General features: G+C 44.3%; 6 protein-coding genes across 6 annotated transcripts; 2 read left to right on the top strand and 4 right to left on the bottom strand.

The window, feature by feature from the left end:
- The first annotated feature begins 7541 nt into the window (after positions 1-7541).
- On the top strand, positions 7542-8541 carry F4817DRAFT_338400 (calcineurin-like phosphoesterase). The gene has a single exon (XM_049303414.1). It carries the CDS (start codon positions 7719-7721, stop codon positions 8523-8525), a length of 807 nt encoding a protein of 268 aa, XP_049158821.1. The 5' UTR covers positions 7542-7718; the 3' UTR covers positions 8526-8541.
- Positions 8542-8595: 54 nt separating this feature from the next.
- F4817DRAFT_115910 (uncharacterized protein) lies at positions 8596-9724 on the bottom strand. Its single transcript, XM_049297549.1, has 3 exons — positions 9368-9724; positions 9153-9308; positions 8596-9080 (listed from the first exon to the last, which is right to left on the bottom strand). The coding sequence occupies exons 1-3, from the start codon at positions 9512-9514 to the stop codon at positions 8667-8669; spliced, it is 717 nt and encodes a 238-aa protein (XP_049158820.1). The 5' UTR covers positions 9515-9724; the 3' UTR covers positions 8596-8666.
- Positions 9505-10804, bottom strand: F4817DRAFT_338397 (uncharacterized protein). The gene is made up of 2 exons (XM_049303413.1): positions 9891-10804; positions 9505-9527 (listed from the first exon to the last, which is right to left on the bottom strand). The coding sequence occupies exon 1, from the start codon at positions 10592-10594 to the stop codon at positions 9935-9937; it is 660 nt and encodes a 219-aa protein (XP_049158819.1). The 5' UTR covers positions 10595-10804; the 3' UTR covers positions 9505-9527; positions 9891-9934.
- A 302-nt stretch (positions 10805-11106) lies between these two features.
- Positions 11107-11970, top strand: F4817DRAFT_316177 (uncharacterized protein; the record flags this gene model as incomplete). Its single annotated transcript, XM_049300636.1, has 2 exons — positions 11107-11244; positions 11302-11970. 2 exons carry the CDS (start codon positions 11107-11109, stop codon positions 11968-11970), a joined length of 807 nt encoding a protein of 268 aa, XP_049158818.1.
- Positions 11971-12022: 52 nt separating this feature from the next.
- F4817DRAFT_115901 (uncharacterized protein) lies at positions 12023-12849 on the bottom strand. Its single transcript, XM_049297548.1, has 2 exons — positions 12475-12849; positions 12023-12406 (listed from the first exon to the last, which is right to left on the bottom strand). The coding sequence occupies exons 1-2, from the start codon at positions 12600-12602 to the stop codon at positions 12076-12078; spliced, it is 459 nt and encodes a 152-aa protein (XP_049158817.1). The 5' UTR covers positions 12603-12849; the 3' UTR covers positions 12023-12075.
- Positions 12850-13441: 592 nt separating this feature from the next.
- Positions 13442-14991, bottom strand: F4817DRAFT_338394 (uncharacterized protein). The gene is made up of 2 exons (XM_049303412.1): positions 13869-14991; positions 13442-13806 (listed from the first exon to the last, which is right to left on the bottom strand). Exons 1-2 carry the CDS (start codon positions 14794-14796, stop codon positions 13586-13588), a joined length of 1149 nt encoding a protein of 382 aa, XP_049158816.1. The 5' UTR covers positions 14797-14991; the 3' UTR covers positions 13442-13585.
- Between the last annotated feature and the right edge of the window lie 1851 nt (positions 14992-16842).

The following is a 16842-nucleotide window of genomic DNA, read 5'->3' as shown; positions in this document are numbered from 1 at the left end:
TGTTTACTCGTCTACCATCCTCCTAAATAAGTAATTGACTGGATAATCAGATATTCTATCAGATTTATAGCTTATGCGATGGTGTGAAATACGACAGAACGAAATTTTCGAGACGCGAACCGACGTCTCCACCTATGTCGATTATCAACAACACTATCACCAGATTCACTTCGCGCTTTGGCGTCAATATTTTAGCAATCATATGCACGACTACCCAAGTGTGATGGCACAGTGTTCATTTCATATCGTCCAGGTTGATAAATCTGACCATAGAGTTAGATAGAGAAATAATCACGAAATAATGAATGAGTGATATCATAGACCGAAGCTTATAAGCCATACAACTCAAGCTAACTAGGTACCTACCTAACCTACTATGTATACTATTCCCCCTTTTCCAAAGTGTGAAAACATCGGTACAACTATAGACCAAGACACCAATCGATATATATCTGGAGATCTCTAGCATTAATCTCAAAATACTCGTAACATTCAAGATAGAGGCACTAGAGAAACAATATCAACCTTGCCCTAGGTTTGAGAATTAATCCCAGAAAGCAAAACTTCGTACTCCCTAGTCCAGACCATTACCATTCAATCGGCTGTGATCATGTCTTCGAATCAGACTAGAAAGGATAATCAAGACCCCAAACAAATTTTCATCCAGGTCAAATACCTTGTTGCAACTATTAAAATGGGTAGCGTAGATACCGTTTGGTGACAAGAAAAAAAAAGGAGTTTTCTTGTCCAATATCCCAACTCATTTTAAAACATCTTACCTTCAGTCTCTAACCTGAGAGACACGCAATTGTCGTCTCGGCTTTTCAAGCTTAACTTCAGGCGGACCGAGTCTGAACATTCCTTTCCGTCACTATGCCCCAAGGCGACAAGTCATTTTATTAGCCCACAGACCACTACGCATCTATTATCAGACGGCCTTCCATTTTCGGCTAGGACATGGAAGTCCGTCTGTTATACATGTTTCATCGCCCTGGAAGCGACCGATGCCTTTAAAGTTGACAACTCTTCTCTGCCGAGACACTACTCCTTCCACCGGTTATGCTTCTACATATGCACTCCATTATTCCATTATCCGAGAACAAGGTCCCGAAACTCGAAAATACGCCGCCCCTATCGATGGTACCTGGATCCCCGCGATACGTTCTCGGCTCTTCTATGACGATACTAGTATCGCGCAAATATACCCACAATCTAGATCCTGCCAAACCCTTGCGGACCAAGGCGATCTAGGTACATATTACACTACATATACGATGGCAAAGACACTGTCACGTGAAATTAGCAGGATGCAGAGAACAATCAAAGATTCTCCCCAGTAAATGATCCTGCATATTCGACTACCTAACGCCGCAGTAAGTTCGGCGATACCATTTTCGTCTTACCTATTACGGCAACGGCTTACTTAACAGCATGGTAGAGACGGTAACAACCCGATCAATCCTTGTTCTGTCAACATCAGATCTAAGCGGTCAAAAAATTTAAGACCTTCGAGAACACGACAAAGACCCTGCAATGATCTATCTTTTGCAGGCATTTGGAATGAGAAAGCCGGCAAACAGTGAGCGGTATAGCCAACACTGTGGTAAGGATAATTCAGCACGATACATGGTGCTTAAATTACAGAGTTGAGTTTACATATTTTAAAAGAACAATGCCAAACTAACGGGCACGAGATCGTATACCAATGTAGTATTCTAGACTAGGAAGTCCAAGTGCTTGGAATGAAGGTACCAAAGCTCTTGAATATTATAGGGTTCAAGTGTAAGTAGTTAGTTGATCATTTCCAAAGCAGAGGTTGGGGGATTCAACTAGCACATGAATAGACATAAGAACATTGTTAACCACTAACAGAACTACTAACCTAAACTACGCCATCTCAAAAGTCCGATTTTCTAATAGTTCGGGTATATCATCTATCCTTAACCTTAAAGTATATGAATAAGATACGAAATAATTAAATGGAAATCCCTAGCCGGAACAAAGTGAACAAAGGGCAATAGAAAACCAGGTAGTAATATGTATTTCGGCACGCGTTTGCCATCTTCTTGATCTTCATTGCCAAGTCCTTAATAATCCTTCTCCATAAGTTCCAACGTTATCCTATTATGATCAAGGGATATGATGTTAAACACATGATACTAATGCAGCTTAACGTAAAGTAAGTACACCAACAAATGCCAGAAGGGAGAAAAAAACGTAGAACTATTGCAATTGTTACGCCTCGTGCATTGAAGATCACATGCTTTAGCCAATACCCACTCCTTATAGGATGATTGTAGTTACTGCATATGCTGCAAGATACCAAGCATTCTAGACCTAGCTAATTACCAGGGAACTCGAATATCAAAGGTCTTTGGGGCTCCGTTTTATCATGACGCATATGCATAGACCGTTTGTAAACCGTTTATGCATACAATTTTAGAACGGAGTTTTAGTAACGAGTACATAGTAGTAATACTCATTGGTATTAGATAAAAATAATAAATTTTATCTTGAGCATAACCCAGTTCAGCCGACATCACACGTCAATAACACCACAGTACCTTCAGACGCGCGGCCCGTTGTGTGTATATCTAACACAGCCTACGAAGCATTCTATTTGTAGGTAGATGCTTGCAAAACCCTTAGTCATGAGGGGAACCATTAGGGAAAGTGTTGAAGGCATCAAGCAGCTATCACCATTGAGTGCTAGAGATAGTTCCAAAAATAATAATAGCGAGTACTTCCAGCAAGGATAAACCAAGTAGATTCATTGTAGTTGATCCAAGCTAACCCTAATCATCTATTCTTACTGGCATTGCTACATAACTATCTCCAGATATTGAGTCTAAGCTAGATCTAGAACTCTAACATCGTATACTGTACCAGTTGATATATTCAAACCCTCGATGTTTCGACTGCCGCAATCGCTTCCGTGCCCATAAGAATAGAATCACCAAACCAAGCTTAGGTTCTTACTGCATAATCGACCGTGTCATATGTGGGGTACCCACATGTATATAAAGCTAGATCCTCCCTCCTGTAACTTAGCCATTACAACATCAACATCAAATACATACAATATTGTAATAATTGGTAGCACCTCAAGCAATACGATCAGAGGCTTTATTATTCTTGGCATCATACAAGAATTACCTCTAGGCTATTCTTGGAAACCATACAAGAATTGTTTTTCGGAAACCATACGAAAAATCACCACCAGGCTTTGTCTCCGGACCCATACGAGGCATTGTTCTCAAAAGAGAATCACCACCAGGCCATTATGGCCACCATTGGCTTTGTCCCTTATAAGGCATTGTTCTCGAAAGAGAATCACCACCAGGCATTGTTCTCGAAAAACGAGAATCACCACCAGGCCATTATGGCCACCATTTCGAATGAACCCTAATCTTCCATCGACCTCTTTTCCGTGTCGGACCAAATGCCACACCACACGCTTCAACGCTCACGATCAGGACCATCCATGTCCAACAATTCTACGTACTCATTCCGCCCGTCTACTATAACGAGACCCTTATCTGCCCTGGGAAGAAAATCTCATTCCCCAGACCAGCAGGATACCTTGAAAACATGAGTTGGAAGGCATGAATTAGGACATATTTTAGAGTTTTGCAGAAGTAAGCAGCTCTTACGATGAGGGCATCGTTATTTCTTTTTGGTGGTGGCATTGTCATATGTGGGGTACCCACATGTATATAAAGCTAGATCCTCCCTCCTGTAACTTAGCCATTACAACATCAACATCAAATACATACAATATTGTAATAGACCGTCTCCTTGGCATCAATGAGCTAAGAACGGCGGTAATCAATACCCCGAGCTTTTATGACTTAGCTAGGCCTCGGCTTAGCCAAGAGAACTGTTTAAGCTTGTTGTAGTTTAGCTACCTCTACTGCGTACCTTAAATTATATGTGCCATATCACCGGCGCGAATTCCGAGCAATCCGGGTTCTAGCAAGGCTGGGCAGACCCGAAGCGCAAGGGGCTGATTACCCAAGAGTCTGGGTAACCAGGAGACACCGCACAGGCCGCGACGCAGATGGGTCCATATATGGACCCGAATAGCATCAAGATACTTGGTATCCAATCAATACTAAGAATTCCGATTCGCAATGGTCCAATACTATGTAACCGTATTTAGTGGAAACTCTCCCGGTCGGTCAATGTGTAATACCCTTATCTCTCGGGCTGCGCCGCATAATATCCCTTCTAAAATGACCGGTGCTCGGTCCTCTTACTCTATATCGACGGCACGAGTAAAAGGCTCTGGGCAAAGGAAAAAGGAGTTTAGATATTCGTACAATTTCCCTTCGCGACTAGTAAGTTGAGCTGCTACATTCCAAGAATCTCAGACCGCTCTGATGCTCCTAGCTTACTTAGCTACTCTAATTACCATTTGATTCAGAGTTGATAACCCGGTACGCTATGTGCATTCGAAGGTCGCTTGAACAGCTCGACGAGAACCCTAATAGCCGTGTTCCATACTCAAATTTGCTTGGGGGAGCCGGCAAAGGCGAATAGAATGGTACCACGTGCATGGTTGGGTTGAACTACAGGATATATTAGGTATCTTAACAGCAATTCGGCGTCGTAGCGCTGCACATCATGTCCTTCAGAAAGCACTCGACGACGAGTCTTTCCACATTGTCTCACCGTTTAATGCGCCAACGCAGCAGCCCATCCATATATTATGACTTCTTAGCCAACTCACGATTCAACAGGCTTCCGATTCTCACGACGAAACGTACCTCCGTCAATGTTGCAAATCGTGCTTAAATGGTAATAGTGGCACTCCGACCATCTCATCCTAGACTGAAAGGGTTTAACGTAGGGAAGCGTTAGCAAGTGGATTATGGAGACCTCGAATATGATTGAACAGAGTGACCCCCACGAGATAACTTATCTCGGCATAAGGGAAAGGAAAGGGAACTAGGAAAAAGATTGAACTCGAAAGTCGACGTTCTTTGTTAATGTTGGATTAGTTGAATTGTATGTAATTACGTCATAGCAAAAAGGAGGAGGAAAAAGAAAAGTTGCCAGTGTTGGGATGTAATTACGTAAGGATAGTCACGTGGCAACACGTGACTATTCCCCACACAAAAGGCAATTCTTTTTAGGTAGCACCCACACACACAATTTATCATCAGTGCAACAACAGTCATCGTGATAGCCTCGTTTCGTATTGTGTTTCATTTCCTTATTTGGTGTACACCACCACCCATACCTTGTCATACCAACAGTTAACTTAGCTATAAAATATCAATTGCAAGTGTCTACAATATTCAGTTTAATTATTATTCCATATTTATCAATAAATACAATTTTTATTAAATCAATTGTTATCTTGCTTAGTATATTATCTACCCATGATTATTAAATATGGTCCAGGCGCCATGAGCTAGGTATTTACATTGTGATTGTATATACCTAACCGTTATGGTTGAAAGCTCAGCATAAGCAGCTCACTTCTCCACCCCTTCAGATATATTAAGAAGTGTGTGAGGTACGGGAAATACCTGGAAGGTCGGTATCGTAGAAAGTTGTCTCCGAAACATGATAGGGGTATTCAAAGATGGTGTAGTCCGGTCACGAAGTAGAAGACCTCCGATCGCCATTTTCAGGATAATGTTAGTTCTACGTCAAAATGCCTATAACAGGTACCTAAACACCTCATACACCGCAAGGGCATCAGAGAAGTATTTCAGACCCTCAAGCTCCCAAAGCGGATCGAGTCATATACCACTACGTAGGTCCCACGCCAGCTGAACGAGACGCCCATCTGCTCCGACAGATTGAACATCTTCATCTCCCCGAATACCGACTTCAGACACTATCCCCAGACAGACAGGATATCAATCAAGACAAGAAAGTCGACAAAGGTAAACAAGTCGAAAAGCCTCTTCGAGAAATTTCTCAGCCATCCTCTCTCATCGACTTGATAATACCACTGACAAGTCCCAAAGCTATTGAGCCACCTACACAACAACCTATGAAGTACCTAAGTACCCATTCAGGCCAATAACCAAGTATTTTGGTCTTGAATTGGTTCACTTCAGATCGTTTAATACCTAGTATAGAGACCAGGAAATGTGCTAACCCCAGGCCCACCTACATGGTTGGCCATTACGTGAGTAATTTCTCCGGGAAAGAAGCTTTGTGGGCATTCATTCTATTCAAAATGATACAATGCTCTGCAGCGAAGTAAGGAATACGGACAAATCGTAACTAGTACATGCTATACAATGTCTTCTTCGATAAGCTCCGAACAACTGCTAAAATATAACTAATGTAAGATAGCGAGTAGGGATATATATTACTTATCTCCCAAACAAACCATAAACCCAGGTATTACCTAGTCTAAGACATTATTTCTTTAAAGCCCGCTTTTCCAGAGGTCTCGGTAGTCCAGGGGTCTCAAGAGGTTGAGCAAGCCTATGGTGTTTTTGCTCCGTTTTGATTAGGTACCTAGATATCATATGTAGATAGTGCTTAGAGAACTTTGATAGCCGTCATGAACGAATACTTCAACATACCTAATCAATGGACCTCACTAATATGCACGTAGGACGTACTGCTAACCCGAGCCACTTGGTGAGCTTTCATTCAGCTGGTACCTATATAGCAAATTCATGATTATTAACATTAAGTCAATACGCCATCTTCATCTCATGGCGAAATATGCATACAAGACGAGCTAATCCCCAGACCAGTTGCTAGTTACCTAGGTAGGTAGCTTAGATCCGAAGGCTACTAGAATGACTGGCTTAAGGGCTGGCCTATACAAATATAGGATATAAATACAGACTAATATAAGAAACTGTGTCAGGGTGGAGAGGGGGTTAAAAAGAGTTAAACTTTTGTTTTATCCTTAAACCCCCGTAACCCGTAGTATAATACCCAAGTCACAGGCTTCCACCCTCCTATCTCACACTGAGTTCTGCTCAAATTACTGTGTCGTGACTTATCGACAATAGACTGGCTGTGAAGGAATCCAGATTGCGCGATTGCTGATATATACCTATGTGTGACTTTTCTTTCTCTCTATAGTGGTCTAGAGATAGATATCCTCTTCGTATAGCATCTCGTCCTAATAGACGTATTACAGGTTATCAATTGAAGAATTTGTTTCGCAAAAATGGTTTACCTAATTTAGTTTGGTATTTAATTAATTAATTCAATCATGCCTTGTGTTAACCGGCGGACCTAAGACAGTAGGTAAAATGTTATAACTACCTCCTATGGATAGAAAATAATACATTTTTTACTGAAGTTTATCCAAAACTCGTGACATGCACAAGCACTGAACTTACCTCTCTATACGTACCTGAGGTAAGCGTCAAAACGGATAATTATATTCATGACTTCCTGGATAATGCTTTGTTCTTTGTCGTATATATTAGCTGTTACACTTATTCGGGCTGACTGCCCACCTGTTAAAACACGTGACTCGGGAAACATTGCGCAAATAACGGTTTGAACGAAGCATTGTTTGTGTTGACTTTTTATAATAAAAAGTTTGTTATTGGAAAGATATCAAAAACTCTATAAGGGATTTACTTATTAAAGTGGCCTTGGTTACTTGAAAGTACTTGCTTAATATAACAACTTAAATACATACTTGCCCTTTATGTATTTTTTTATTTTTTTTAACGCAACCCCGCCTCAAAAACTTCAAGAAAACCCCTTCAACCTCGACAATGGCTACAATCCAAATACTTTCCGACCTTCATTTGGAGGCTTATAATACTTACGACAACTTCGAGATCACTCCTCATGCGCCATATCTCGCTTTGCTGGGTGATATCGGTTGCGTCAAGAAGCATGAAGAACATTTTCTCGCTTTTTTGAGAAGACAGCTCGCCAATTTTCGCGTCGTATTCTTCCTGTTGGGTAACCATGAGCCTTATTATTCAAGCTGGGACTATACCAAGCAGACTATGCTCCGTTTCGAACAGCAAGTACACCAGGAGCGAGAAGCGCAGTCTTGTATTGGCGAATTCGTCTTTCTTGACAAGAGAAGATATGATATCGACAATAATGGAACAAGTCTGACAATTTTGGGTTGCACACTTTTCTCTAAGGTCCCCTCAGATTCCATAGATGACGTCAGCTTTGGCTTAAACGACTTCTACCATATCGAGAACTGGACGGTTGAACAACATAGCGCGGAGCACGATGGCGAGTTAGAATGGTTGAACAATCGTGTAGAAGAACTACAGGGTTCTGGGAGAAAAATCGCCATATTCACACATCACAGTCCGACACGAGATGAAAGGAGCGTAGAAGCACAACACCGCCAGAGCAAAAGGACCGCCGGGTTCTCTACCGATCTCAGCGATCAGCATTGCTGGCGTAGTAACGACGTAAAACTCTGGGCATTTGGGCATACCCATTACAACTGCGACTATGTAGACACGAAGACTAACAAGAGGGTTTACACAAACCAGAAAGGGTACTTCGGTGGTTCTGACGGGTTTAATGTTAACAGAGTAATTTGTTTATGAGTTTCTATTATAGAAATGGGAGCATAGACAATATCCAGCAAATCAATATCCAAAGTTAAACCTAAATACAGTAATGTACATGCGCAATATCCGCTATTCGATCAAGATTATGTGAATACATGGCAACGTTAAACAATCTCATCAGTAGTAAGAGTACCTTGATTCTCTCCCACCCGATCCACGGGATGAGCCACCACCATAAGAACCCCCACCAGAGGTTTGGCCAGCAGATTCCGAAGTACTGTTAGAGGGCGTCACAAGACCGAGCCTTGTCATCCACCAGTCCCTGTTTTTATCAGTTTGTCGAATGACGTCGGGCAAGCCTCCTTGAACAGGATTTAGCTGATGAGGTGCAAGTATCAGGGGTCCATGAGACTTGGTCACTTCATTCAGGAGGTTTTCCGCGTCAGCGGCGTCGCGACGACTTTTAGTGGGGTCACCACGGAGGCCGCATGAGAATATCTTAGAGACTATGAGGTCGCTCGGCGTGATGTAAGGAATCGTTCCCTCAGGAATATCCTTAACCCTTTGGGCAGTTGGTGGGAAATAGGCAGCCTATATAGTAGTTAAAATCGGCAAGTCCACATTATTGGTTATATTGATTAATTTTTGGGCAATGATAATTACCTGGAAATGTCCAACGAAGTCTATTTGAATCAGCCTGTCGTTGGGAGTTTTATAATAAAACCACTGGGCATATTCAACGAATGGAGAGTTATTTAGTGCCAGTAGTCTCGGCTTGATACTCTTCGGTCCGTCTAAGGTTATGATAAAATCAACGTCCTATGAATGGGTGAGTTGCTTTCGATCATAGTGTGAATATTTGCAAATCATCATCTGACCTCGGTAGAGCGTCCCCTAGGCAAGTATTTCCATAAAGCCATCCCGCCAATCACGGCTATATGCTGCTCTGATAACCCGGGAACGGTCTTCATGATTCGAATTACATCTCTTGCTGCGGCCTCCAGCTCGGCTAAAGATGGTGACATTCTGCCTTAGATGCTGTAGATGATATGGTTAATCGCAATATAATGAAATAAATAGTAATAAATCGTTTAGATGAGACTGTGAGATGCTGGAATGAAGAAAAAAAACCCCAATTTCTTGTAGGCCGAGTCGCCATTTAATAATGGCTACAGTAGATCGAATACATCTGTATTTAGTAGATGTTGACTGGGATTTTGCAAGATAGGGCCGGCCATACGGCCTCGAAGCGCTACGAGTTTGCATCAGGGAACCAACATGTCCATGGTCGAGGATATCAGGTTAGCTCTCCAAACTATAGTGACTCGTAACTGGCCAACAGCCGTTCTGTACGGCGGCACGAAAGATCGACAGCCTTCAATTCTCAAAAGGGAGACTTGCATGAAATTCCGACAGTTTGGTAGCTGTATATTTAGGGAATACTTTCACAAGGGAAGCAAGATCACCACTGGCGGGCGAACGGGATTGCGGAACCAGGCGCGTAAATCTTCGCTAATGCGGAAAGCGTCTAGGGGCTGCGCGTCGAGGCGCGGGGGACCCATGGTGATACTGTTAACCATAGGAATAATATCACAATCCCTTATTTTTCGGGGTTGTAAAATGATTGGCTCTGCAGATGCGAAAATAAATACGGCGTGTAAGGAATGATAATGTAGACTAAACTGCTGGAAACATTTAACAATATCAGACCACGAAGTCCAGGTTATAGCCGCGTACGCCAAGCGCGAGAGAGCGAATTCTCCGACGTATCTGATACGATCTAGGGCTATGTCGGCTGGGCCAAAATGAACGATGGCTGTGCCAAAATTGATCCAGCAACCAATGTTCTGACGTTGCTTGCGTTGGCTATGTGGCGGCCAAGGTACATTGAGAAAGGTCTTCTGCATCAAGAACTTGGATTCTTGGCATACTTGCCCTATGGTCGAGGGATCCCATCCTAGGGAGCGCAATCTATCTTTCTTGGAGTGTTTGGAGAATAGGACGATGTACCAATCGGTCATCGCCATGCGCCATATCTCGTGGCGAAGCTCTGCGGGGAGGTAGGGAAATAGGTGAAACGTAGATTGACTAGATTGACAGTCCATCACCCTGAACTGATACTAGAAGCGCTGGAATAAGTTTTGGGTTCAATAATCAACGAATGCGATTCGACCATTTGGGTGTTGGTTGTGTTCAAGCTTAAGTTGGGGCAGGGAAAACGTGTGAGCTGCATGTTTGGGGTAAAGCGCGCGGCAACCTTAGGTACCTCTTAGGTAACCTAGTCCGGATCATAGACGCTAGGATCATGTGTTAATAAGGAACTCTGGGTAATTTTCTTACCCAGTATGATATATCATTATTTCTATTCTTTCTTTCTCCAAGGGCACCAACAGCCTTAGAAGCCTATCGGTTTATCTTCTTTAAAAGGAGTGTTAATGAGTTACGTATTAATTTATTCGTGTAATATGAGTTCAGTCCGCACTAATCTGTGTAGATATATTCGAGGTCCCGACAGTCTTTCTCAACGTTCCTCTTTAGTGTTCTAGTTCATATACACGACTTATTCAACTCTGAGCGTCAAACCTTTTATGCCTTTTCGTTGGCACACATTCTAGCCATGGTTCAACTAGAAGTAGATGCACTTGATGAAGACTTCGTCAAGTCTATCTCTCAATTATTATCGGATGCTGGCGTACCTTCAGTTCTATGGGGTGATTATCTCCTAACTGTGTACGGAGTACCGTCTATCATCGGGGTATAACTTGACCATCTATATTCGATTAATGTGATGATTGACACTAACTGGGCGTAGGGAATAGAGTTCGTTGTCCCGGATGAAAAAGTCTCAGCCGCCGTAGCCGCGCTGAAAGGATCCAATCTGAAAAGATGTCCGGACCCTAGATCATGTGTTGTATCTAGGGAGCATACACAACAACCAGCCCCATCTTTCCATATGCATCTTGGAACGTCGGAGGTGGATGTTTCTATACGAACGCATTCTGAAACCCTATGGTTTATTCCACCTCCTCCTCAAGATATATTCAGCAATGCTAGGCCACAAGCTTCGCGCTACATCTTCGCTTCTGACGACTCTATCCTCCCACGTCCTAGACATGGCAGGGGTCACGGTGCCTTCTCAAAAGAGGGATTTCCTGTTGTCGTCCCGACTGCACACACAATTCTTGAGGCGTATATGCGCCTATCTATTGCGCATCGGGAACAATATAGCGGCTTTTACCTCGGCATGATGACATACGTTGCAGAGTACATCGATGCGGACGGACTCTTGGACGATACACAGCTGCCGGAATCATGCCGCAAATTCTGGCATGATTTCAAAGACGGCCAGCGACAAACTAGGGAAATGATGAATGAACTCCAGGACTATTTTGACAAGGAGAGCGCGGAAAAAAGACGTGGTGGCCGGTGGTCAATCACAAGACTTATAACTTCTTGGTTTGGCATTAATGACGGAAAATAAGTATATTTTCGAGTACCTAAGTCTAAAACATTATCACTAGCTTGTAATAGTCTATATCAGAGTAATATATATTAATATTTTCCACAGTGCCACACATTAACGCGCTTACGAGCTGACAGTCGGAGGAGCACAGTCGAAAATGGAAGCCGTGAAGTTCCTCGGTCCGGTGTAGTGCTGAGTGCTCACCGCACCGTTGTTCTGTGTAGTGATCTGGCTGGTGGGGATGGTGTGGCAGTAGGTGATGTTGGAGCGCGCGTTAAAGGGGTACCAGATGGCGAAGTCGATGCTGCCATCTGGAGCCTTGGTCGTCGACCACGTGTAAGCCGTGTTGTTGCACTTGCCCTCCGTGATCTCGGGCAAGACGTCAGGGCCTTGCACGAAAGCACTGCATGAATCCAGGGGGAAGATGGGATCGGTGATAACGTTGAAGTTATAACTGGATTCGAGTAAGTTAGTACTTCCTATCATGTTGCAAAGGTATCTGGAAGTGTGATAAACACTTACGCGCAGTATGTGCTATGGGGAATGCAGTCGGCTGCGAAGTTGACAATGCCGTAGTTTTGGGCTTGACGCCTCTGCACAGAAGCAGCCAAAGCAGTGGTAGCAAAAGCGAGGACAGCGGAGACCTTCATGTTGCCTGATGTTGATAGGAACGAAAGTATGGTGTTAAAACGAGAGTGTGGTAAGCGATGAACTTCTACGTCTGTAGTCGAGATTTAATATCAAGTGTGACTGGTGATGAACATAAGATGAATAGTCTTGACGTCGCTGGTAGGGAGCGCATTATATATTTATTTCCAGTTCCCCATAGATGTCGACCGTAAATATCACGACTCGGTCCAGCCCAGCCGACTCGCCCCATATGTTCCTTGATATCCGCCACGGTTACATTGCATCCACCAATAGTAGAGCGCGCTTGGTCGATCTTTTCGTATTCTACTTATTAGGGCAGTCAATTTCTTAGGATAACCACAGGGGCGCATAACCAGCCTTTAGCCCAACGACGTCATATTCCAGCACGTTCCTGAAAGCCGCCCCATTGTTAGAAGCAACTAGACACGGAAAACATCACCACCAAACCCTTCTCGCATTGGCAGCCCACGACGCCCTATCTTGATGTCGTAGAACGGCGCCAAAATAAGTGCCTAACAAAGGGAATACCTTTTTGAAAGAATTTTCTCGGGATATATCGAGTAGAAGAAATATAAAAAATCTCATTAATATGAAATAGACTCTAGATTTCATTCTGATATAAGTTATGAAGATATAATCGAGGATTTCGCCGAGTTATGTGGATAAAAAAGTGAGCCTTTTGGTATGTCACCACTTACAAAATCGGCACTTTTTTGACGCCCTATATTAACGTCTCTACACCGACATTCGCCCCATTTTCATCTACGGCTAGATCATCTTGAAGGGCATGCTCTAATATAATAACAGTTTCAATCACTTTCAAATAGTACTGTAAGATTATACAAAATTTGTATTTAATGTAGATACAACAAAGCTCTTAAACACGTCATGACACGTTATCTCCCTAGAAGTATTCGCTGTGCAAGATCACGAGCGAACAGACGTGGATTCACCACCCTACTTTAACCCCAAGCGACATCACTTATGTGTGGCCGATAAGACCCTGCTGAGGAGCGTTATCGGGGTTGATGTCAACACCAGCAAAGCCAAGAGCCTCGTTCCAGGCGTTAGCCGTAGAGGCATCCTTAGCACCAGAACCCAGGTCGGCCTGAGCTTTCCTGCAGGCGGTAACGGCATCGGCAGCAGCGTTGCAGACGTTGACGAGCTGGTCGCAGATGCGGTTGAAGATGATGTTGGGGTTGACTAAGACGAGAAAGGTTAGTATTTTGTAAAGTAATAAATTCTATGAGGGGAGAGAAACTTACGAGCTTCCTGCTGGCCCTTGTTAACAACGGGGTCCTGAGCCTGGAAAGTGAACTCGCCCGCCTTGCGGCCGTTGAGGGACTCCTCAAACTTGACGGTAGGCGTGCAAGTACCGAAGTCGAGGCCAAGGCTTGAAGCTTGGAAACCGGGGAAGTTGCCAGTAGCAGCGTTAGTAACGGCACCGGCACCTGCTTGACTGGATGCACCACCGTTGTTGGCGTTGTTGTTGTTACCGTTGTTGTTGGAAGCAGCAGTAGAGGTGGCAGCAGCGGCAGTAGTAGTCGTCTTGCTCTTTGATTTGACGCACTTAGTAGCAGTAGCAGTAGCAGTTGCCGAAGGGGCGGCGGTAGTAGCTGAGCTAGAACTGGCGTTGTTATTATTACCATTGTTGCTGTTGTTGTTTCCATTGTTGGCATTGCTACTGGCAGCAGCTCCTTTCACTGTGAAGTTGGAAAAGCCCTGGGCAGTCATAACCTCGGCAACACTGAGACCGGTAGCGTCAAAGGGAGACTGTAGCGAAGTCTCCGAGTTGGCGTTCTCAACGTCCGAGCCTGTTACGGCAGGGTCGACTAGAGGAACAATACCACGGAGCTCTTCCGTGGCCGGTAGGCTGGCATCACCGCAGATGCTGGGTACTGACACTACGAACGGGTTGAAGTTCTGCTCAGAAGCAACGAGGTTCTGTGCTGCTGCGATGACCTGAGGGTCGTTGCCGAGAGTCGACACGATCTTGTCGGCGAGAGTGAGCTTGGCACATGGGTCAGCAGCGGCGAGGAGTACGCCCGGAACAGCACCAGCAAGAGTGGCAGCTTCACCCGGGTTGCCGAAGCTACCCAAAGCCTGGATACCACCGACGGGGATTTGTTCCTGGCTGAAACGGGCTTCGGCAACGGCTAACAGAGCCGAGATAAGTGTGGTCTTGGTATACATGATGACGGAGAAGAAGAACAGAGTTGGCGTCAAGCAACAGATTAGGTTTCTTTGAAAGGTATGGAAAGTTTATTGAATAGAACGAGTAAAGACCGACCGGGCGGTATAGCGAATAGAACGAAGGGAAGGTTGAGAGAACGAAAAGTTCACAGAACTGAAACGAATTGAATATCAAAGAAAGAACTGAAGCTTGATAGAGAGAAAAAAGAGAAGAACTCACGATGTGAAGCTGGGATAATGCAATTATATAGATGGCCCACGTGGATCGCTACAAGTCAACACCAGCGCGATCAGTTGGGATAGGCCAGTCTAGGCAGGCTTTGGCGAGCCCCTTCCGCAGATCAAACCTCATCTCAGGGTTGAGATCAGATGGTGAGCTAGCATGGTGCGGCAAGGATATGACCTCTCGTGGCAACCCTCTTCCGGCGGACGTTCATCCCATGTCAAGCGTCTCGTCGTGAAGAAGCGGAGGGTGCATGGAATATGCCGTGTCCCTCGAAATTGGTATAGAGACTACCTAGACATAAGATCCCTAAGTGTTTTTACCGCGGTATAGAGAAAATGCATTTTTTCCTGCATTGTTGAACACCATCTCTGAGATCCCATGGGCGGTTAGTGGAACTGTTGGCGGAAACAGATATGTCCCAGGGGATGCTTTGGAGCAATTTAGCCCTTGGCTGCGCGTGCGTCCATTCTACATAAATTGTCAGGGGTTAGTAAATACGGTTATGTATGAACGAAGCTCAATAGGTATCATATTGTTTTCATGTTTGTCTACAAGGTACGAGTATAGTAGTATTCAGTTATGGATTACTACGATGGAAAATCTTCAGGTGAGGCTCAATTGAGGCTCGGAGATCAGCAGTAGCTGGGTTCGGTGTATTTGTAGATCGCCAATCATGTTATTCATACTGATAGGTAGCACTAATATGGAAGCTTAGAAGGTAGGTAGGTAGCTGAGTCTTATGTTTCTTAATCAATCATAAAGAGCGCGGCTTATTCGCAAATTCGATGCAAATGCTCGCATGCCAATTCTCTCTGACGCTGTCTTCTCTTCTATTACCCTAAAGGGGCTCCATGTAGTGTTAAATTCAAGAAGGATTAGTAGCCACTCGGGACTCAACATCAGAGTAATCAGAGTACGAGCTTCACTAACCTTCTCGAATGTCGAGCTAGGTACGGCGACAGCTTGGCGCTTTGAAGGCCCACCATCTTCCTCTAAACGGCTGTCTCCGACGCTTTCTAACCCCCCTACCCTCGCTAAATATCCCTGCCAGAGAGTGATCAAACAGCTCCGTAAGGGGTTTTGAGACGACTTGCGAGACTCAGGGGGTTTTATCTCACCTCACTTTTCTTCTACCAAGTTGAACCTCTCTTGATAGCGGAAATTGCTACTACAATTGGTGCAGCACCGATTAAACGAAGCGTTCACAATGACTATTATCCACAGTTGGCTAATTGGTGGTCTAATTATTAGCTGTCTTCGTGAATCGTCTATGAGATAGCTTTGGGGGGCTGCCACTGATGGCGGTGTACGGTTACAAAATACCAGTCAATGATGGAATTACTCATGGATTATGTCTATCTCGACTTCTAGGCTGGCGCAATCGGCAGGAATAGAACCTTACTGATCGACTAATGGATTTTCGATGAGATCGAATATCATATGCTTGGAACACTGGGGAATACTCTCGCTGCGATTTTCACAAGGAGGTCCTCAGCTTGTCGATCTATGCAACTCATAGTAGCGGCATATCGGCTCGATTTTCCCTTCAATCGCGCTGATGCTTGTGTCAATCTATGATGAGCATCATGCGACGATCATTGATGTGGCAAGATGACCTGTCGGCTCTCGTTTCATCTGATCTCGTTAATTCTGCTCTTATGATTCAGGATCTTCGAGCCCAGCTTGACGGACCGCGCATTCCACTTAACCCGGGGGCAGCGGATCATAGAGGTTGATCTTATGAATCTCCTTGAAAGCTCCCGGGTTCCTTCATTGGACCCGAAGTTCCCGACGAACAGTTCCAAGTCGATGTCCAAGTC

The sequence above is a fragment of the Daldinia loculata genome, assembly GCF_022478755.1.
Source record: "Daldinia loculata strain CBS 113971 unplaced genomic scaffold F4817scaffold_26, whole genome shotgun sequence".
NCBI classification, from domain to species: Eukaryota; Fungi; Ascomycota; class Sordariomycetes; order Xylariales; family Hypoxylaceae; genus Daldinia; species Daldinia loculata.
The sequence above is the reverse complement of the archived record's forward strand: the minus strand, read 5'-3'. Positions and strand labels throughout refer to the sequence as shown.